Raw genomic sequence first — 22,635 nt, 5'->3', positions numbered from 1 at the left:
GTTGCAGAACTATGGGATTTTTTGCAGAAGTTGATTTTGGTATTAGAGCTGTGAGGCTCAGGAATAGAAACTATAGATGTTGATTCCTAGAGTTTACTGGTCTTCGTTTGTGACCTTCTTTCTGAATGTTTCTTATGTGCTCAATGAGAATGAATGTTCTGTTTGTAGTTGTAAAATTCATCATACTGCTATCAGATCAAGATTATCAGTGGTGAGGTGCCTGGGTGGCCCGGTTGGTTGAGCGTCTGCCTTTGGCTCAGGTCATGGTCTTGGGGTCCTGGGATCGAGTTCCACATCGGGCTCCCTGCTCAGTGGGGACCCTGCTTCTCTCTCTACCTCTGCCTCTCTCTCTCTCATGAATAAATAAATCTTTAAAAGAAAGCTTATCAGTGGTCATAGCCAAATATCCTGTAATTTTTGCTTAATTTTGGCTCCATAAGCTATTGGCTTCTTAAAAGGAATGTCTCAAAAACTCTGGTTTCCCATGAAGTTGGTCAACTGTTTTTTGTTTTTTTTACCTATTAAGGGCTCCTCATTGCCTCTTCTTAATTATTTCTTATTTTTACTGTATATAAATCTCTCTGTCCTTTATGGAGTCTTTTAATTAATCAATCAATTAATTAAGACAGAGCACACCAGCAGGGGAACAGGCAGAAGGAGAGGGAGAGAGAGAATTTCAGCGGACTCCGTGCTGAGTGTGGAGCCCAAACGGAGCTCTTACAACCCCGAGGTCATGACCTGAGCTGAAACCGAGAGCTGCAGACTTAGCTGACTGAGCCACCCAGGTGCCCCCCGCCCCGGCATAATCTTTGCCTTTGATCCTATGATCTGATAGAAAATTACTATCCCACCTTTCCTTTGCATCAGATTTGTCTGGTATTTCATTCCTATTCCTTTATTTCCGATGTATCTTCCTCTCTTTTTTTAGTATCTAGTATCTTTGGGGAGTCTATTTCTGGACCTTATTTTTTCTACCAATGTGAAAGTTCTTGTTTGCTGTGTCCAATCTGTTCATACTTAACTGCAAATACCATCGTATTAGGACTCGATACTGCTCTTTGGTTTGTATGTTCTATTTATCATACTTCCCTTTTGTTTCTCGCCTTCCATTGTGTAGAAAGCATGTCCTCGTCCTTTTAAGGGCTCCAGTGATTAGGTTACTCTGGGGGCGTATGATCCAGAAGATCTCTATTTTAAGGTCGATACAAGCAATGACATCTTCAAGCACCCGAGGAGCACCGCCTGGATTGTTTTCGGTCAAATAACCAGGAGGCGGGAATCCTGAAGGTGCCACTTGGTGGGAATTGTGCCCCCTGCCCCTGGGTCCGTCCAACATGAGCGCAGGGCCGCGGGCCGCCGCGAGGGGGCGCCTTGAGAGGGCTGCAGCGCAGGTGGGTCCATGGCGTCCCGGGGTGGCCCCCTGGGTCTCAGCTTGGCTTCTGCTCCTCCAGCCAGTACTCGGTGGGGCCCGGCGGGGGCGGGAGGTGGTGGAGCGTGGGGCGGGGGGTGTTTGATGGCGGTGCCGGCTGAAGGAGCAGGCCAGGGGGTGCGCTGGGGGCCAGCTCCTGCCTCACTGATCTTTGCCAGGTGAGCGTTACGGCCCCAGCGAGGATTCTGCAATGACCCTGACAAGCCCAGATGCACCCTGGAGTCACCGCCCACCCCAATATCTATGACAGGTGCAGGGCCTCTAACGCTCACAGTGGAATCCAGCCAGACCACTGTATCTGGAACGTTCCCTCTTCAAGGTACTGCTTCTGGGCAGGTCTGGACAGATCTGCCTGGGAGGCCAGAGGGGAAGCTACTCCGCCCGGGAGCTAGAAGGGTCAGACTCTCTTTGAAGGGTTGGAGAGGAAACCTGCGTCTACATGCTGATGGGTGTCCAGGGGCCGGCTGTGGGAGGAGGGGGGGAAGGAGCCTCTAGTTTCACCTCCCATCCTTTCTCTTTAGTGAGCCAACCAGGATGCAGCCAGAGGTCTATGAGGATAGGGGGTGGATTGCCCGTCCCAGACAAGAAGTGGCCTTGGCAGGTGAGTCTGCAGGCCCGGGATAGACACATATGTGGAGGCTCCCTCCTTGCCAGTCGGTGGGTGCTGACCGCTGTCCACTGCATAACTGAGTGAATGTCTGGGGCTCCAGGCTTGGCCCCCGGCAGGCTCTGTGACCCGGAGCTAGTCCTGTCCCCTTCCCCGAGCTTCCTCTTCTTCCTCTGAAAAGGAGTCACAGCCCCCTAGGTTTTATTCAGTTTGGAGTGAGACCTGAAATGCGCATGGCCACCAAGTTTTGGGGGCTGCTTTGGTAGCCTTGGGGCCTCACCTGGAGAAGCACCGGCTGGAGTAATTAGGGTCTGGGGACGGGATGTGCTTTGCAGGCAGGCAGGTGACAGATGCTGGCCGAGGAGACAGGACCAGGCTGGGACGAACTTGGAAGATGTGGAAGGGGAGTGCAGACCCTTCTGGATTTCTGCCGAAGGGCATGTCCTCTTCCCACAGCCAGGAGGAGTATACAGTGAGGCTGGGAGACAAGTTGTTACATTCTCGTTCTGAAACAACACCGGTGGTTCTGGTGCAAGACATCGTGTGCCATCACTTTTACGATGAGAAGAAGTTGAGGCATGACACCACCCTCGTTTTGCTGGCCTTCTCTGTGAATTACTCCTCGTGCATCCAGCCTGTGTGTCTCCCCGAAAGGGCGCGCCACGTAGAAAGTGGGACAGAGCGCTGGGTCACTGGCTGGAGCCGAGTGGTGGGAGGTGTGACAGGTAGGTGGGGAGCCAAGGGGGCAGCCTGGTACGCTGGTGATGGCCTGCAGCCTGTCCCACAAGGGACAGGGAGGCTGATTCTTTAACAGGCGGGCAAGGGAGGAGGAGGGGGAGGACGGCCCGGAGTAATGGAACCTCAGTAAGAATTGCTTAATGAGGGGTGCCTGGGTGGCTCAGTCCGTGCAGCGTCTGACTGTGGCTCAGGTCATAGTCTCGGAGTCCTGAAATTGAGCCCCGTACTCAGTGGGGAGTCTGCTTCTCCTTTTCTCCTTGCCCTTCCCCCCACTTATGCTCTCTCTCTAATAAAAAAAAGAATCTTAAAAGATTTTATTTATTTATTTGACAGAGAGAGACACAGTGAGAAGGAACACAAGCAGGAGGAGTGGGAGAGAGAGAAGCAGGCCTTCCACCCAGCAGAAAGCCCGATGTGGGGCTCGATCCCAGGACCCTGGGATCATGACCTGAGCTGAAGGCAGACACTTAATGACTGAGCTACCCAGGTGCCTCCTGCCAAAAAGTCTTAAAAAAAAAAAAAGAATTGTTGGAATATTGGCACCTGGGGGGTTGGGTGCCAGGGATGGTGGGTTCTGTCCAGCATGGATTTCAGCTCCGCGGAATGAGCTGGCTGACATCCAGAGCTGTCCCTCCATGGAAGTCCCTGCTTTGTAGGGAGGGAGCTTCTCAGAGCAACCCTACTGGTGAGGCTGGAGGGCCTCCTATCTCAGGGAAGAGGCGGGACCGGAATCTTTGGGGGCACTCCCTGTCTGAAAGTCTGTGAGTCTGGCCGGCACAGGACACCTGTCACTTACTCTTGGTACTCAAGAGTGACACTTGCTTTTCACTTCCGGTTGGGAAGGCCTGGACTCTTTCTGTCCTGAGGGGTCCCTCCTGCTCCTGTCATGGCTTTTCTCCCTTCTGCCTCTCTTCTCACCACCACTGCCTCGGGTCCCTCCTGTCAATGGGACAGCATCCATTGCCCTGACTACCTCTGAGGGGTCAACAGAGTGGGTTTCGGGGGCTACTATGCTGTCCCCTCACGCAGACCCTAACTTCGTCTTTTGTCACTCCAGCTCCGGAGTCCATTCATCTTCAGCAGACCGAGAAACTCATCCCTCAATACAAGAAATGTAACAACACAGTGTGCACACAGTTACGATCACGGCACAACCTAGTGAGGAAAGGGGATGATCTGCGACTGTCAACAAGGGAAAAGGGTCTGCAAGGTCAGTTCATGGCTCTGTTGTGGCCTCTGCGGTGAGGATGGCCCCCCCAAGCTTCCTCCTTCCCAGGTGCCAGGGCCTGGGTGACCTGCCACCACCTCCTTTTGCTCCTTCGCAAAGGAGATTCATGGGCAGAACCTGGCCTGCCCTCTTCTTCCCGCATCAAGTGCCTTCTGGAGGAGGAGGCGTTTGAGCCTGAACTCAGAGGATGAGTCTTGGGATTTCTTGGAAAGAGGAGAACAGCACTGTAGGGAGAGGGAGTAGCACAGACGGTGACTCCGAGGTGTGAGGGAACTTGTCACGTGTAGGGCCCACCTTCCAGGTCTGGAGCAATGAGGGGACCAGAGAAGAGGGCTGGAGTCAGGTTACGCGTGGCCTGGGGCGCTGGGCCGAGTTTCTCAATGCCATCCGGGCAGGACTGTAGGCTAGGTGTTTGTGTCCATCATCTAGGTGATGACGCGGAGTCCTGAGCAGGACCTGGGGCAGTGAGGGGGTGAAGGAGGTGTGTCTGAGGTTGAATCCTGACTGCTGGGAGGGTGGAGGCAAGGGAGAGGTTTGGAGGGCTCTATATTTCTGTCTGAGCTGGTTGGTGGGGGGCAGTGGCCCCCAAGCAGGTCTGGGAAAGGACATGCCGGGTTCTGCATCCATTGGGGTGTCTGTGGGATGTCTGGGACAGTGTGGGGTTGGATATGTGGGTTTAAGGTCAGGGGGAATTTCAGGTTGGAGGAGAGGATTATGGGATCCTCCCATGCAGGGTTGATATTTAAAATATTTCACATCTGTGGAGGCCTGGGACTGGCCAATCAGAATAGGTATGAGCCTTAGAGCTGGAGGAGGGCTCTGGAGGCTGTGGACTGTGCTGGGGGTACCTGTTTGGTTGCTGGGTCATGGGAGGCTTGGAGAGGACCATGGGGGGCAGGTCAGGGGCAATGGAGGAACAGGGACATTCAAAGAGGATTTTAAGACATTATTAGTGCTACTGCTGCCCTGGGGCCCCCGGATATGTATCTGTGTGCATCTGTGAGCACCTGGGAAGGAGGAGTATTTCTCAGAGGCTGTTAAAGTTTTCACTTAGTTTTCAACTCTCAAATATTCCTAGGAACTTAGGGCTGGTGGATGCCTGGGGGAGGGGAGTCCCGGGGAAGGCCCTCGCGTGCCCATCTCCCCACCAGCCAGTTCTGATGTTGATTCTCTTCCATTCCTGTGTTTGTTTCTTTCTCTTTCTCCAGGGAGACTCTGGGGGGCCCCTGGTCTGTGAACTTAATAAGACATGGGTCCAGGTGGGGATTGTGAGCTAGGGCATTGGCTGCGGTCGCAGAAATTTTCCCGGAATATATACAGAAGTTAGTTTCTACAAGGACTGGGTCATTGATCGCTTGAGTCAGGCTTGCTCTTGGGACTCAGCAGGCTTCCTCCCACTTCTGTGCCTGGTGCTGCCCCTGGGCATCCTGGTGGCCCCGTGATCACCCTGGCCCACCCCCCCCTCCTATTTCTGAGTCTCACACCGGGCTTCTCCTCCGACCTCCCACTCCTGCTCAGATGCCCTTTCCTCCAGTTCTGGTTGGCATCCCCTGACCCTGTAGAGAGCCATACAGTAGGAACTGGCAGCAAGGCTGGAGCCCCGAAAGCATCCCAGTCTGATGCCCCAGTCACCTGCCAAGGCCACACACACGACCTTGGCTGTGCCCTGCCCACCTGGAAGGAGGGGGTCAGACATCCCCCAGGCTGAGAGCCGGCCGACCTGCCAGGGGGAGCGCGGGGCTTCCTTGTCATCTTGGAGAGCCTCTGCGAGAGAACACCCCTCATGAGCAGTGAGACAGCGTGGGACTTGGGTGTGGTCTCAGGCTGTCACCTGACCCTGTGTTGAAGCAGTCAGCTTGCTGATTGTGCAGAGAGAGAGAGAGGGAGGGGGTGTTACCATGTCTCTGCTGAGGTGTGAGGCCTGGGGTTTCCACATGGAACTGGAGTGTCTGGGGCCCCAGATACCCAGCTCAGATCCTGCCACGTAGACCCGCCTGGGGCAATCCCGCGGTGGGCCCCCCTTCCTCAGTCCCTAGTGGCCCCATCCAGGCTCAGCCCAAGCTATGTGGAGGCATTAAGGAGTGTGGAGTTCTTTGATGTCAACTGAATGGTTTGGAGCATGTTCCTGTTCACTCTAAGTTCTGGACTCCTGAAAGTTCTGGCATTGCCTATGACATACTCTGTAGAGAACTAGTTTCCCACGTAGAAAACGATCTGTTCATGGTTGTAATTAAGCCCTGTCTCCACCAGCTCAGATGGGAGTCCTCTGTGGGGTTTTAGCTAGCTGGGTCCTGGTCTCTGTACTCCTGTCTGCCTGGACCTCTGTGGCTTAATTTCACAGCCTCTGCAGCTCTGAAAAGAGGATCACAAGAGACCAGAATAGGGAGCAAGAATGAACTTAGGGCACTTCTCTCCTGCTTCTTCCACTTGCTGCTGCTGCCCACCCTTCCACTTTTTCTTTTCTTTTCTTTTTTAAAGATTTTTATTTATTTGAGAGAGAGAGAGAGTGCACACAAGCCAGGGGAGGGGCAGAGGGAGAGGGAGAAGCAGACTCCCCACTAAGCAGGGAGTCAGATGCCAGGACCCTGGGATCATGACCTGAGCCAAAGGCAGACACTTAACGCACTGAGCCACCCAGGCGCCCCCCACTTCGTTAACAGACATCTGCGCTCCTAATGGGAGAAGGGAAGTGAGATTTATTGTTTTAGACACTGGATCTTTACCCTCATTCTCTGGCTCTGTGTTCCAGCGTCTCTCTTTCTGGCTTGGTAAAACACACATCACTGGTCCCCTGCCAGAGTCTTCAGTCCTGTAGGTCTGGGGTGGGCCCTGAGAACTGCATCTCTAACCAGCTCCAAGCTGACAGTTCTGCCGCTCTGGGCACCAGTGCTCGGCCTGAACATGAGCAAAGAAGGCATTCTCCTCCCGACCACCTTGACACGGAAGTGGCACACATCACTTCTACTCACCTGTCTGCGGTGGGGACTCATTATGCGGACTCCCTTAGATACCAGGCAGGGGAATGTGGTCCCCAGAACTGGACACACCCTCCCTCCCCACTAGACAAAAGAAGCGGGAATCTTCTGCTTCTTGGTGGTCCTCTCCCAATTCTGCCACACCCACCAGATGCAAAGACCCCGTCCTACAAAGTTGCTCTGCGAAGGCCCAAGGCCTGTCATCTGCCCCGCCCCCATCTCTTTCAGGTGCATCCATCCGCTTGGTGGTCTGTAGAGGAGGAGGAATGCCTTTCCTTTCTCAGGACTCCCCCACGACTCCATATTCTAGTTTTAGATCCAGCTCAGATGCCACTTTCCTAAAGACATCTTCCTGGATTCCCCAGCCTTACTGTTCCTTTCTTGTGCTTTTCAGATTCTCAGATCAACAAAATTTGTGAACCTTTCCAACGCACCAATCCCAGGGGACCAAGGGTGTGGTCAGAGGCTGGGCGACAAAGGTGCCCTCAGAGGTCCAGAGGTTGGGGGCACTGTCCCCATCTTAAAGCAACAGGGGGGTGCTTGGCCACCCTGGAGGCGATCCTGGATCCTGGGCTCCGATGCCATCTTCAGGGAACAGGCACGAGGTGAGGGTGGGGTTGCAGAAGATGTGCCCATGGGTGCGGGGGGCGGGGGGGCGGGGAGTCCGGGGCGTCATCACGGGCTAGTGGGGCCGTCGTGTGCCCAGAACTCCATCACGTGCTGGAGGTGCCCTTGCGCGCGGCAGGGTCGCCATCACCTGCCGGGGCTCGCGGCACCGTGTCTGTCCCGTTAGGTGGCACCTCCCGGGCCTCATGGCCGCCTTGCCGTTCAGCCACAGCGCTGGGCCTGGAGCCTCGGGGCTCTGGGGCCTGAGCCGCTGCGTCCTACTGCTGCTGCCGCTGCTGACCTCGGGTGAGGCAGCGCCTCCTCCACCGCCCTGTGTCCCTCCGTCGGCCAGTCGGCCACCTTCCCCGTACTCCTCCCACCCTCCCCTCTGCCCCCCATCCCCGCACTTGAGCACAGATCCCTGCACGTGGCTAGCTCTTTGGCCACCTGGGACTCTGTCCCCCACCCCCACCATGCTCCCCTGTCCCCCACTGCCATCCTCCCCCCACCCCTTGTCGCCAGACTTCTGCTCGTCCCCCCTCAGACTTCACCAGCAGTGCGGAGGACCCCTGTATCTTCTCCCGATGCGCAGCCACTTCCTCCGGCCTCCACGCTGGCGGGCATCGTGGCTGAGGCCAGAGGCACCCTTCCAGGCCGGCTCAGGCCGCCCGCTGCCCCTTCTCCCACCGCCCCAGGCCACTGCGCATGCGCCGCGGAGCGGCCGGCCACACGCGGTCTCCCCTCTCTGAAACCCGGATCCCACCTTCCCGCTTCTCCCCAGCGCACTGTTCCCCTTGGCGTCTAGCTCACTGCTGCTTTTTTCACCCTGAAGACGCTCTCCCCCTTGACAGCCTCCAGCCCCCAGGGGCCCCTCTGAACCCCACTGCTCGACACCAGCCTCCCCCATTTCTTTAGCAATCAGAGACTCCCCTCCTGTTCAAGGTCAGCCCGCTCGCGCTGCTCCGGACCGCGGGCTCTCCCCGCGCTGTGCTCCCTCCGCCATCTTCTTGCTCATCTTCATCCTCTTCCTCTTTGCCATGGTTGCTTCTCCCCGTCCCTTCCCGCTCGCTGCCAGGTTTCTCAGAGTAGCCGTTTCCCCTTCATGCTTCCTTCCAGGGCTTCCTTGCTTCTCCCATAATCGTCGGCCCATCCTGGCCGCAGCTGCGACCTTTCTACCTCTTCCTCCGTTTTCGGTTTTTCTAGTCCCCTGGCTTCTCAGGTCAGGCCTCCCGCTTCTCCTCTGTCTTAGGATAGCTCTGCGGCTCCCCACCTGCTTCCCAGCCACTGTGCTCTGTTCATCCCTGCAGCGCTGTCTGGGTTCTCTCTCCACCGTCCCCCCCCCGCCCCGCTCTGCGCAGCAAGTCCCTCTGTGCAACGTGTCTGCGAGTGCACCTGCCTGCTGCAGGACCTAGAAACATCTCTGCTCCCGGTGTCCAAAGTGGAGCCTCTCGGCTGCCTATAAACTGGGTTCTCTTAGCCTGTTCTCTACTGCGCTGGATTGTAGGCACTCCTCTCTAAAAGCAGAAGCTGGGGGTCATCCCAGAACCCCATAGCCATCTGCCTGCATCCCACATCCAGCTCACCCTGTCTAGTCTCAGGGCCACTTCCTCATTTGGACCACCTCCTTTCTTGCCTGGGTCCTGAAGAGGGATCTCAGCACCTACAGTCCCCCTCAACTTCCTACTTCCTTGTCACAATCCAAGCCTGAACATGTCACCCTTCTACGGGCCTCCCTCCTCCCGGAGGGTCTCTTTGCTTCTCTGCCTGGGTTATGAGGCCCCTCGTGGTTGACCCCAACTCTTCTCCCGTGGCATCATTTCTGGCCATCCTTGGCCTTGTCCTTCATTCTCATGGCATGCATCACGGTGTATCTTTTGCAAGGAATGTCATTGTCACTTTTCTGTTTTTACCGTCTTCTCATTTTTAAGTCCTGACCCCAAAACCCTGCTTCTCAGGAGCCTCCTTGTCCCCCACTTCTTCTGGGCTCCCCTGAAACCTGTGGCTTTGTCCTTGCATTGATTTCACACAGGTGGTTTTGTTGACTCCCATCTCCCCTGCTGGACAGCGTGTTATCTGTTTGATACGCTCTGTGTGTCTTCTCCCCCCCCCCCCCCCCCCCCCCCCCCGCGTCTTGGCTGGGAATGGAGTGGGAAGTTAGGAAATATTTGGAGAATGAATGAATGAACTAATTCATGATCTCTTGCTTCATCTTTGTTCCCCCTTTCTCCTTCAGGTTATAAAGAAAACACATCCAAACCAGGTGGGTAGGCTGAGCCACTGCTTCAGAAAAACCTCAGCTCCTGGGAGGATGTGTTCTGAAGAGGGTCAGAGAGGTAGTGTTTCTGGGTCTGTAGGAAGCAGGAATTTAGTCTGAAGGGCCTGCTTTCTAAGAAGTCTTTTCCCTTAGACGTCAGGGATGGTGGGTTAGGTTGCTCACTGGTTCATGGACTTCCGTTGTCATAGGTCCTCCCTAATTGGTTATGAATTGTTCGACTGATTAAATTAGTTATTCCTCCTTATGTCCGTGCCCCTCCTCTCCCTCCTTTCAACCTTTCTTATATGTTCAGTGTGTGTCTCTGCTTATGTGTGTTCTTGTCAAAATACATATTGTGGTTTTGTGTGCACGTATTTTTAACTTACATAAATGGTGTCTACCGTAGATCTCTTTCTGTTTCCTTCTTTTTTCACCAGTTCCATTAAAATTTTTTTCTATTTGGAAATAATTTTAAACTTACCAAACACTGCAAAAATACAGATAGGTCAAGAAACACATACATAAATTTTCCCAGAGTCAATTGAGGGTAACTTACAGCCTGACTTCTGACCTCTAAATACCTAGGCATGTTTTTTTCTAAGACTATTCCCTTAGATAACCACAATATCAACTGATTAACTTCACTTATCACATATCAGCCACTTCTCAACTTCAAAAATGTACATTGAGGGGCGCCTGGGTGGCTCAGTGGGTTAAACCTCTGCCTTCGGCTCAGGGTCCTGGGATCAAGCCCCGCAGCGGGCTCCCTGCTCAGCAGGGAGCCTGCTTCTCCTCTCTCTCTGCCTGCCTCTCTGCCTACTTGTGATCTCTGTCTGTCAAATCAATAATTAAAATCTTTAAAAAAAAATGTACATTGATACAGTGCTTTTATCTTCTGTCCATAATCTAATGTGGCCAGCTCTCTGTATTCCTACCAGCCATCTGTAAAGGTATAATGTTGTTACAGACGTACCAACCATGGTACGATGCAGCTTTTATATCTTTTTACCAATTTTTTAAAAAAATCTGATAAAAAATGGATTCTTGATTTAATTGACATTTTTCTCATTACTAATGAGTTTCAGCATGTCTCAATACGCTTTTGACCTCTTGGATTTCTTCTAATAAATTGCTTGTCCTCCTTCACATATTATCTGTTCTTTTTTTTTTTCTTATTGATTTCCTAGAGTTGCTTGTATATTCCTAGTAAAAGTCTTGTATTGATTTTCAGTATCATAAATATTGCCACCCAATCTGTCATCTGCCAGTTAACTTTATTCCTAGGGTAAAAACAAAAACCAAGGGGTGCCTGGGTGGCTCAGTGGGTTAAAGCCTCTGCCTTCAGCTCAGGTCATGATCCCAGGGTCCTGGGATTGAGTCCCTCGTCGGGCTCTCTGCTCAGCAGGGAGCCTGCTTTCTTTCCCCCTCTCTGCCTGCCTCTCTGCCTACTTGTGATCTCTGTCTGTCAAATCAATAAATAAAATCTTTAAAAAAAAAAAAACCCAAGACCTTGGTTTTGATGTAATAAAATTAATCCATTTAATGTTTTATGGTTTGTTTTGAGATTTTGTTTAGGGAGCCCTTTCTCACCCCGTGCTATATGGTCTACTGTTAGCTTTAGACTTTCACTTTCCTATTTAGGTCTCCCAAGTGCTGCTAGGGAGGAATCTGGTTTTGTTTTTCTTAATTCTTTTGTTGTGAGTCAGTTTCCCCAGCACCATCTACTCAGCATCCATCCTTCACCCACTGATGGTGGTGACTCCTTTATCTACCTTAAGATCCTGGGTCCCCAGAACAGTCTCAGGCTCTCTGTTCTTTTCCATGGCTTCATTGGTTTGTCCTTGTCAATACCACACCGTTTTTGTTGTGACGGCTTTGATGTGTGTCTTGATAACCTGCTAGGACAAGCGTTCCTTTATGTTCTCCTTTTTTGGAGACTGAGCTATTCGTGGACTTTTGTTTTTCTACTTGAATTCTAGAGTAAGTTTATAAAGCTCCCTAAAATTCTCACTTGGAAAATGACTTTATAGTTTAGTTTTGGGAAAAAGTACATCTGAAATGGTTAGTTGTTTATTTAAAAGCAAGGGACATCTCTCCATTTATGCTGTTCCTTTTCCGTGTACTTTATTGAGTTTTATTTATTTATTTTTCTTTATTAAGAGTTTTAAATGTATCACCATGATAAACTGGCCTAATGTTAATTTCTTGTTACTTAAGATATTTTTGTTGTTGAAAATATATCTTATTTTGTGCTGGAGTCAAGAAGCATAACTGATTTAAAAAGTAAGCCATTGGGGTTGGCGCCTGGGTGGCTCAGTGAGTTAAAGCGTCTGCTTTGGGCTCAGATCATGATCCCAGGGTCCTGAGATTGAGCCCCACATTGGGCTCTCTGCTCAGTGGGGAGCCTGCTTCCTCCTCTCTCTCTGCCTGCCTCTCTGCAAACTTGTGATCTCTGTTTGACAAATAAAACTTAAAAAAAAAAAAGGTAAGCTGTTGAAGTCTTACATACATGCACAACAGTACACAGATTTGAAGTGTCCGGCCTAAGAAATGATCACACAGTGAACCCACCTGTGTTAGTCACTGTCTTGGTGAGAAAGTAGAACTCTCCCAGCCCCCGATAGCTCCCTTATGCTCTCTTGATTACTTCCCCAGCCCTCCTCCTGCAAAGTACCATTATTCTTGGCTTCTGACCATATAGAATCTTTTTGCCTCTTCTTTAATGTTAGTGGTGCTTGCTGTAGGTTTGTGGTCTCTAACTTTCATAAAGTTAAGGATTTCTTTTCTGTTCCCAAAGTAAGAGGTATTTTTGTTTCTGATTTGCTTTTAATCATAAATATATGTCGAATTTTTCAAATGTCTTCTGTGTTTTTTGAGAAGAGCACATGATCCTTCTCTTTAGAGAAAAAGAACTGTTTATGTGGCAAATTCAGGGAGGGCTTTTCTAGTGCGGGACCTCCCTTGCGCTCCTGAGACAATCTCTACACGATCGTGGTGCGTTATTTTTTCAAAATATAATGTTGAGTAATGCTCTATTTAGAAACTTTAGCATCTGTGCTCATTCATACCGCCGTACCACTTGCCTGTGTTGGAACGTGGTGCAGACAAAAACTGTAAGCTGTGAGCGGGGACCCTCCGTGGGCTCCACGCTGGTGGGGCTCTTTCTTGAATGGCCTGTGTAAAGATTTCCGACACAGAAGCCTGGAACTTTTCTCAGCTCCGAGCAGTGGCCCTTCAGGAACATGACCTCGGGTTTCAGGCTAGACACAAGAGAATGCAGGGCTTGTGCCAGGACTCCTTCTATGCTTTTCCCTTGTTTTGGGGTTCCCTTCGAATCCCCTGTTGTCTCGGTATCTCTCTCTCTCACCTGTGATGTCTTTATGTCTCTGTCTTACAGCCTTGTATCTCTGTCACTGTCATTTCTGTCTCGCACAGTGCCTCTGTCCTTCTCTCACCCTACCTCCCCATCTTTGAAATGAGGACAAGCCCCCGAGTTTACAGCTTTGTGCACATTGTCCCGGGGTGGGGGAGGGGCATCTTAGTCTCCGTTGTTCTCATCCTCCAATATGTGGTCCCTGTGTCTCCCTGGCACATCGTTCCTGAAGTTTGCGGCAGACCCTGGTGGTCCAAGGATTTGGACGTGACCCGCCACTGGCCCTGGGAGGTGAGCCTCCGGCTAGAGAGTGAACACGTATGTGGAGGGGCCCTCATTGAACTCAACTGGGTGGTCACTGCTGCTCACTGCATCCAAGGGTGAGTGTGGCCCCTGTGTCCACGGCCTGGAGCAAATCAGGGGGGGCTTCTGCTAAGGGAGGGGGTTCTTGGTGGAGGTAGGAGCGTCGTGTTGTTTGCGAACCTGACTGGCTAGCCAGGGCAGTATGTCTTCTGTAGCACCAAAGAGTACTCAGTGATCCTTGGCACCTCCAAGCTGAAGCCCCTGCAGGCTTCCTTGATCCCCGTGAAGGACATCATCCTGCACCCCAAGTTCTGGGGCCGGACCTTCATCATGGGGGATATGGCCCTTCTCCAGCTTCACAGCCCCGCCACCTTCAGCAAGTACGTGCAGCCCATCTGCCTCCCGGAGCCCAGCTACAACCTGAAGGTGGGGACCCAGTGCTGGGTGACTGGCTGGGGCCAGGTCAAACAGCGCTTCTCAGGTGAGCACAGTGGGTCAGGGTGGGGGGTGCGGAACCACAGAGGGGGGCACCGCCTTCCTGCTGGGGTCTTGCCTGCCGGACCCCTTCACGGTGCCTCTTAGGAAGCTTGTGGCTGTCACCTCCGGGCCCTGGCTCTTTCGACATGTTTTAGGACTCTCCTTGTCCTAACACGTCTCCAGGTCTCCACGTCCAAGGCCATCATGCTTGCCGTGGGCACCTCACTCCTGTCTAGTGGCGCCGGGGCTGGGCATGATCTTTTGGCCTCTTACAGCAGCTCAGAGTCTGGGAATCCTATACTTACTTGTCCTCTCACTCATTCATTTGACGGGCGTCCCACCAAACCCTTCGCGTGGGGAACACGTGCCTTACCTGCAGGGTGCTCGTCACTGAGTGTGGCCGGGGACCCAGGCCGGTGGGGAAAGGGGGCTAAGACTTGGTCAGGTGATCTTGAGATCGAGCTGGGAGGAATCTGGGATGAGTCTGGCCAGGGGCACATCTATCTGAGATTCCTGAAGGGGGAGCGAGGGTAACCAGGTGACAGAGGTCACAACCTGTGCCAGACTCAGAGGTTGGAGAGAGAAGCCAGACGTGGCTGGGGTCTCAGTTCGTCAGTGGTTGCATTGAAACTTGGATTATGGCCTGCTTCGTTTGGAAGCCAAAGCTTCCCAGAGAAAGGGATCCTGAAAGAGAGCCTGAGAGGGTGAGGGGCTTGCCAGACGTGGTCCCCCCACTCCCCCGCAGGGAGACATACTGGTGAAGGAGAGCATGAGGGCATGAAGGGGTGTGGCTTGGCTGAGTCTCAAAAATGGAGGCGACAGGACCCTGGGAGGAGGCCAGGGCTGAGTGGAGTGAGGAGAACTTTCTCACCCCGCTGGGCTCCCCTACAGCTAACTCTACACTGACCACGGAGCTGCAGGAGGCTGAGGTGTTCATCATGGACAACAAGAAGTGTGACCAGATTTACCGCAAGAAGTCCTTCCTCCCCCACCTTGTCCCCCTTGTCCTGGGGGACATGATCTGTGCCACCAATTACGGAGAGAACTTGTGCTCTGTGAGTGGCTGGGAGGTCCCCGCAGCTCTTCTATCCAGAGCGACTCCCGGGGTGGGGGTGGGGGACGTTCCCAGGGAGGGCTTTGCTTTGCGACCATCACCAGGCAGCGCTCTGCTCCCCAATTCCTTCCCCTGTGACTTTGAATTTGCCTGATATTCTGGGATGGGTCTGAGGAGTCAAAGGGGGAGCTGAAGGAGGTAGTGAGATCCTCAGGGAGCGAAAGAATCTTCCAAGAGGAGTCAGAGGGGTGGGCATTCTGGGTCCTCCAGGGTCCTGGCTCCCAGAGCTTCCATTATTCCTCCCTCTTTACCTAGGGGGATTCTGGTGGCCCACTGGCTTGCGAAGTCGAGGGCAGATGGATTCTGGCTGGGGTGTTGTCCTGGGAAAAGGCCTGTGCCAAAGCGGAGAACCCAGGCGTGTACACCCGCGTCACCAAATACAGCAAATGGATCAGGAAGCAAATAGGCAGTGAGGCTCTCTCAGGCCCCCCAGCCTCCGCCTGGCTCCTGCCCCTGCTCTTGCTGCTGCAGCCTCCGATGGGTCCGTAGCCTCCCCTCTCTCTTCTTTTTCCCGCATCGCCTCTGCCCTATGGGTCCGGATCAAGGTTAGACCGAGGTCATGTGTCTCTATTCAACAAGAGTCAAGGTGGGGAAAGAGGGGCCCCTGGGGATGGGGCTCTGCCTCGGCATCCCAGTGGGGAGAGACGCAGAGGATGACTACGCCCTGTGTGACTCCAGGAGAAGGAAAGTGTGGCCTCGAAGGGCTCTGGAACGGGGGACCAGGAGAGTAGGGATTAAATTTGTGCAAGGGTGAGCTGGCTCTGTTCTCTTTTGTGGGTGACCCTGGGATCTTATATGTATTGTTAGTAGTCTACATTTAAAAAAAAAAAATCACACACGTTGGCAAACTTTCTCCATCAATACCTAAAGTTAGTCATCATGTGATGTCATTGTGTATGTTCTGGGCAGCTGTGACATGGGTTTTGTAACCAGCACCAGGTTTTGGGCCGCTTCGGACTTGCGCCCCTGGCGGCAGTCCTGCATGTGGGTGGTGGGGTGGGGGGAGGACACTCTGAACCATTTCTGCAGCTGTCTCCCTAGGAGTGGGCTGAGGGCAGGACAGTCATCAAAGGACACACAAATTTTAGTACTTTTGGATGACTACACTCAAAGAGTCTTCCTCCCCAAAGCTGAGCCAGTTTACAGTCATACCTACAGCATGGGAGAGTGAAACATTTCCCCTTTTGCTAAAGATGGATATTATCAGTCTTTAAAAATATGCCCATCCAATGCTAGAACGTTCTATCATTGCTGTATGCATCTGTATTTTCCTGATTGGAAGTGTGCCTTTTCATGTGTTTATCGATGAAAAGATACACCTTTTCTCGAGTGAATCCTCTATTCATAGGCTTTGCCTGTTTTTAAGATTGGGTTGCTTTTCTTTTTCTTAACGAAAGTTTTTTTCTTTCCTGAGTACTAAGCCTTTGTCAATTATTTTACAACTATTCCCTTATCTTTTAGAAATATGTGGAATGGATGGAATGATGGAAGTTTTCCATAAAGACCTTTAAAATTATCATGGAGTCAAGGGGCATCTGGGTGGCTCAGTGTCTGCCTTTGGGTCAGGTCATGATCCCGGGGTCCTGGGATTGAGCCCCGCATGGGGCTTCCTCCTGAGGGGGAAACCTGCTTCTCCCTCTCCCTCTGCACCTTCCCCTGCTTGTGCATGGCACACTTTCTCAAATAAATAAAACTTAAAAAAAAAATAAAATTATTATGGAATCAAATCAGTCAATCTTTACTTTCCTTATGGGTTTTGTGCCTAGTAAAATGTGCTCTTCTCCATATCCAGGTTATAAAAACTGTCTTCCCATATTTCTTTTCATCTTGATAAATTTATTATGTGTAACTCTGTGTGGTGTGAGGTGGGGATCCAACTCTTATTTCCAACTGGAGAGCCAATTCCACTGATACTATTTCTTGTAGCACCTGTCTTTTTCCTGCTGATTTGAATATCTGCATTTATATTAAGGAAATCTTAATATATCCATGTGTATGTTTTTGAAACCTCTGTTGTTTTCCCACTGATCTGTTTGTCCCTGGGTTAGTGCTGTATTGTTTCAAATAGCTTTATGTCATATTTTGTTAAGTGGTAGCGAAAGCTCTCCTTTAAAAAAAATATTGCCTAATTTACAGAGTTTATCTTCCATGGAAACTTTACAGTCAGTTGTCAATTTTCATTAAAGATACTATTGGTATTTGAATTGAAATTAGATATGCAGATTAATTTTTACAGTGTTGAATTCCTAACAGGGGTATGGTATATGTCTCCATTCATTCGGCTCTTCTATTCATGGATGTCTGGAAAAATACTGAATGTATTTCTAAGTATTTTACAAATTTTGATTATATTCATTGTGGATGATTATCTCCTCCCATTATATTTTTTTCTAATTTTATATGTTAGGTATTTTAAAGCTGCTGATTTAAAAAAACAGTGATCATGGGGCACCTGGGTGACTCAGTGGGTTAAGCCTCTGCCTTTGGCTCACGTCATCATCTCAGGGTCCTGGGATCGAGCCCCGAGTCAGGCTCTCTGCTTGGCAGGGAGCTTGCTTCCCCCTCTCTTTCTGCCTGCCTTTTTGCCTACTTGTGATCTCTCTCTCTCTGCCAAATAAAGAAAAAAATCTTAAAAAAAAACACAAAACAAAACAACAAAAAAACCCCATAGTGATCTTGATTCCTGTTCATCTTGCAAAACTGACTTATTTAATTCATCAGTTTCTCAGTGGATTCTTTTGGCTTATTTTTGGCTAGTCAAATTCCCTAAAATGGTGAGAGTTACATCTTGTCCTTTTTGAAAATCCTACCATTTATTTTTGTTTTCTCATTGCCTGTGACCTCTAACACAAGTGTGAAATAGTGGCCATAATGGTGGGGGTTCATGTGCTGACCCTGACCTCATCCTTCATGTGCTTCTCAGACGCTCACTGGGAACCTTTGCTGTGCGAGGCAGATTTGGGCCCTGGTGATGCAGTAATGAACTATTAAGATGATTATATGGTTTTTCTTATTTAATTTGTTCACATAATGAAATTCATTGCTAGATCTCAGTGGATTTCTTAGATAAATCCCTTAATACATTGTGGATTCCATTTGCTGGCATTTTGTTTAGAATTTCTGCCCCAAACATGGCGGGCCTCCACTTTTCCTCTCTGTTCCACCATTGTTCAAGTTTGGTGTGATTGCTGTGCTAGCCTCTTCAAACAGGTTGAGAAGCGTTGTAGTATTTTTCCTATGCCCTAGAGCAGTTTATATAAGGCCAACATTATCAGTTCCTGAGATTTTGTAGATTGTGCACAGGAAACTCACTGGGCCCTGGAGGGGAGGGGGATGGGAGGGGAGGGGATGGCTGGGTTATGGGCATTGGGGAGGGTGTGTGCTATGGTGGTGCTGTGAATTGCGTAAGACTGATGAATCACAGACCTGTACCCCTGAAACAAATAATACATTATATGTTTTTTTTTTTTTTTTTAATTTATTTGACAGACAGATCACAAGTAGGCAAAGAGGCAGGCAGAGAGAGAGAGGAGGAGGAGGCAGGCTCCTTGCCGAGCAGAGAACCCGACGCGGGACTCGATCCCAGGACCCTGAGATCATGACCCGAGCCGAAGGCAGAGGCTTTAACCACTGAGCCACCCAGGCGCCCAATACATTATATGTTAATAAAATTTAAAAAAATGTTGGGAAAACTCACTGGGCCTGATAGTTTTTTGTAAGGGATAAATCTTTGATTATTTTTTAAAAATCTTGTATAGTTAATGGCCTAGTGGGTTCCTCACTGTTTTTGCATTAATTTGGTATATAAAATCACTCACGTTAGCTTACATTCTTACATTTCAACCTGATGTATAAAATTTGAACCCACGGCCTCTTTCCCATTTCTAATATTATTTATATACGTACTCATTCCCCTTTCTTAATTATTAAAGACTAAAATTGCCAAATTTTTGTCTATTTCATAGGTGTTTCAAAAAAAACCCAACCCATCTGGTAAGGGCGCCTGGGTGGCTCAGTCGATTAAGTGTCTGACTTGTGATTTCAGCTCAGGTCATGATCTCAGGGTGGTGGGATCAAGCCCAGTGTTGGGTCTGCACTCAGTGGGGAGTCTGCTTGAGGTTCTTTCTCCCCCTGCCACTCTCTCTCTCTCTCAAATAAATAAGTGAATCTTAAAAAAAAATCCATCTGGTGTACCTTATTGGTTGGCTTTATGGTTTCCATCCTTCCCGCATATTACCCCGGGTCCTGGTCTGCAGCCCTCCCACTCTGCCATGCTGTTCATGTTCTTCAGGGTGAAGCTGTCACCCTCCCAGCTCCCAGGAGTCTGATCAAATTAGCCTAGTCCAGTCCCCTGGCCAGCTGGCTCCAGTTGGGTTACCAGCCAGCAGAAGGTATGGTTAGAGGAAAGACATGCACACTTCTTCTCTGAATGTGGGTGAGAAAGCAGAAGAATGTGGGCTGTCAGCAACCATTTTTTAAACGTTGTTGTATAAATTCTACTTAGTGCTCATACAGTGTGAGATTAGTTTCAGGTGTACAATACAGTGATGCAACACTTTCGTACATCACCCCGTGCAGTTGGCATCCATTTCTCAACAAGGGGACCAACTCAGGAGGAAGCCGCCACCACTGAAGGGAGGGGACAAATTTTAAGCCTATATGAGTAGAAGGTTCTCTTCTTTGGAGACGCCTAAATGGTACAAACTAACTTTTGGTTTTGTAATCAAATATTTTTTGTTCATTTCACTAAAACTCTTTTAGTTTTAGTAATTCTAACCTACTTGAGTTGTATACTGAATCAGTTATTACAGACTTCTTTGGCTTCCAATATTTTCACTTAATTGTATAAAATTTCCTCTGGGTCTTCCTTTGTCCATATGGCACACGGGTTGATATGTACTGACCTCATTATCATTCATTTCTGTATTGTTTCTAATTTCATGTGTATTTCTTATTTAACCCAAGAGTTCCATAGATGGGTGTTATTTGGGGAGGATGGGGACTTCCTTTTTCCCCCATTAAAAATTATATCACAGTGTGAATTTAATTATTTTTATGTTTTTCAAGTTATTGATGTTTTATTTAGGCCTAGTATCTGCTCAGTTTTAGTGAATGTTTCATGTGTGTTTGAAATGAAAACATTGTGTGGTTTGAAGCAGAGTTCTAGCCATAACTGATTGAACCAGGTTTGTTGACTGTATTATTCAAATCCGTTCAACACTTCAAATATTTTATGTCTATATAACCCATTGATTTCTGAGAGGCTTACCATGAGAATTAAGACTTCTTGTAGTTCTAGCAATTCTTACTTTATGTATCAAAGCTATTTTGGTAAGAGTGCAAAGTACATGCATACTACACAATTTTGGTGGGTTATACCCTAGCAGTATAAAATTTGTCTTTGTCCCAATTGATATTATTTGTTTTTTCAAAGATCCAGATCATAGAGTTCATTCGTAATTCTGCTGTCCTAATTGATTAGGGTATAATTTTATATTTTGTACACGTTTCCAAAAGATTTTCCTTGGTTTTATTTTTTAATTTTTTTATTTAAAAAATTATTTATTTGAGAGAGAGAAAAGGTGAACAGGAACGGGGGAGAGGCAGAGAGGGAGAGGGAGAAGCAGGCTCCCCTCTGAGCCAGGAGCCCGATGATGGGGCTCGATCCCAGGACCCCAAGATCATGACCCAAGCCCAAGGCAGAGGCTTAACAGACTGAGCTGCCCAGGTGCCCAACTTGGCTTTATTTTATATCTTTTACAGTTTCCTGATTTGAGCTTTTAATTCATTTGCTTTCTTTGTTATTCAATAACGAATATCCCTAAGGTTATAGATTTGCTTTGAACACACCCAGTAAATTTTTAGTGCATTGCTCTAATTATTAATATTTTCTGAAGAGTTTATAGAATGTTATTTCATCAAAATAAGTTAACAAAGTTTATTTTTAAAAATTTCAGCTAAGGCATTCACTGTTTTGTTATTAAATCCTTGAGTCATTGTGTCGTGGTACAAAAGTGTGGCCCAAACTGTTCAGGTTTTAGGGCAGTTATTGTGGTCCTGTTAGTAGTCTAGTGGGTGCTTCATTTTTATACCTGTTCCATTCCCCCTAAGATAGTTGGAGACGGCTGTCCCCTAAAGGGAGGTGTTTCGGTTTCTCACAGATCACTGATTGACTTTGCTTTATGGGATCGATGTTATGTGATCAATGGAGAGAACTTTATGATGTTATGTAGTCATTCAAATTTTTATCTTTTCCCAACATGAAATAGCCTTTTCTGTGTAAAGCTTTTGTCCTGAATCACATCTCTAGCTAGCAACACTGCCACGTCTATTTTCACTTGCATATAATTATATATTTTTACCTCTCTTTTTACTTTTACGCTTCATGTCACTTTGTTTTAGGTGGCTCTCTGATAAGTAGCATGTGAATGGACTTTTCTTTTACCCAATACAAGAATCTTTGACTTTTAAAAGTAAAGGGTTTTTGTATTCACATCAGTGGTGATGGTGGATATGCTTGTTTTTTTGTTGAATTTTCTTATTTTGTTTCATTGATTAACCCCCTCCCCCAGAGTATTATTTTCCACGAAGGCAGGAGAGTAGATAGGGTTTTTCTTCTCTGGATTTTTTCCTCTCTTCCCCTCCCTTTCCCTCCCCTCTTTTCTCTCTCCCTCTTTCTCACTGTTTCCCCCTAGAGGAAATGCACTTGTAGGGAGAATCATTTCCTTGGTTTTCTGCCATGGATCTCTAGACATAGTTTGTTTTGCCTGTTTTTGAATTTCACACAGTACGTACCTTTCCGTGTCCGGCTTCTTTCACTCCATGGCACGTTATGACATTGACCACGTCGCTACGTGGAGCAGGCCACTCACTGTTGGCAAGCATTCTGAGCCTCCCCCCTGCCTTGGTTAGCTTCAGTTAGGGCTCTAACCAGCAGTACTGGTGTGAACCATCCTTAGAATCTTCCTGTGCATCTGTGCATGACCGTGTCTAGGGCACACAAGTGGGAGGGTGCGTACAGGTTGTGGGACAGGCACACACTCTGCCTTACTAAATGATCCCATAGTTCCCCACCATGCTGGCCCGGTCCATACCCCAGCAGCTTGCCAGCAACCTGGTTACCCTGCATCCTCGGCAACCCTGGCGAGGAGGGGCAGGAGGGAGCTGTCCTAATGGATAGTGTGAAGAACATGGGGTCCCTGGGGGGAACGTGACTTTCGGAGAGGAAGAAGCTTACAGGCCTGGGTCTTCATGAGCCAGCAGAAGAAATGCCTTCTTGGGGACCTCAGTGAGGTGCTGGGGAGGGCTCCCCAAGAAGGCATTTCTTCTGCTGGCTCATGAAGACCCAGGCCTGTAAGCTTCTTCCTTTCAAAAGTCATGTTCCCAGGCCCAGAACACCTGGCCTCCCTCTACCCAGGAGCCAAGGTTGTGGGGATAAAGGGAACCTCCAGTTCCGGCTCAGGCACCCCCAGTAGGAACTAGCCATCGTCCCCTTCCAGTGCCTCAGTTCCCACACCTGCAGGGTGCCCTC

The 22,635-nt window shown here is 49.5% G+C and overlaps 1 protein-coding gene and 1 pseudogene across 1 annotated transcript; both read left to right on the top strand.

Annotated features, from left to right (window-relative positions):
- The first annotated feature begins 1,979 nt into the window (after window positions 1-1,979).
- On the top strand, window positions 1,980-5,444 carry LOC111143945 (annotated as a pseudogene).
- A 2,345-nt stretch (window positions 5,445-7,789) lies between these two features.
- Window positions 7,790-15,593, top strand: LOC111143762 (protease, serine 45). Its single transcript, XM_022497606.1, has 6 exons — window positions 7,790-7,889; window positions 9,817-9,843; window positions 13,443-13,590; window positions 13,729-13,994; window positions 14,882-15,045; window positions 15,360-15,593. Exons 1-6 carry the CDS (start codon window positions 7,790-7,792, stop codon window positions 15,591-15,593), a joined length of 939 nt encoding a protein of 312 aa, XP_022353314.1.
- Window positions 15,594-22,635: the final 7,042 nt, after the last annotated feature.

The sequence above is a fragment of the Enhydra lutris genome, unplaced genomic scaffold (assembly GCF_002288905.1).
Source record: "Enhydra lutris kenyoni isolate GAN:26980312 unplaced genomic scaffold, ASM228890v2 scaffoldscaffold10, whole genome shotgun sequence".
NCBI lineage: Eukaryota > Metazoa > Chordata > Mammalia > Carnivora > Mustelidae > Enhydra > Enhydra lutris.
Note: the sequence above shows the minus strand (reverse complement) of the source record. Positions and strands in the feature narration are given on the sequence as shown.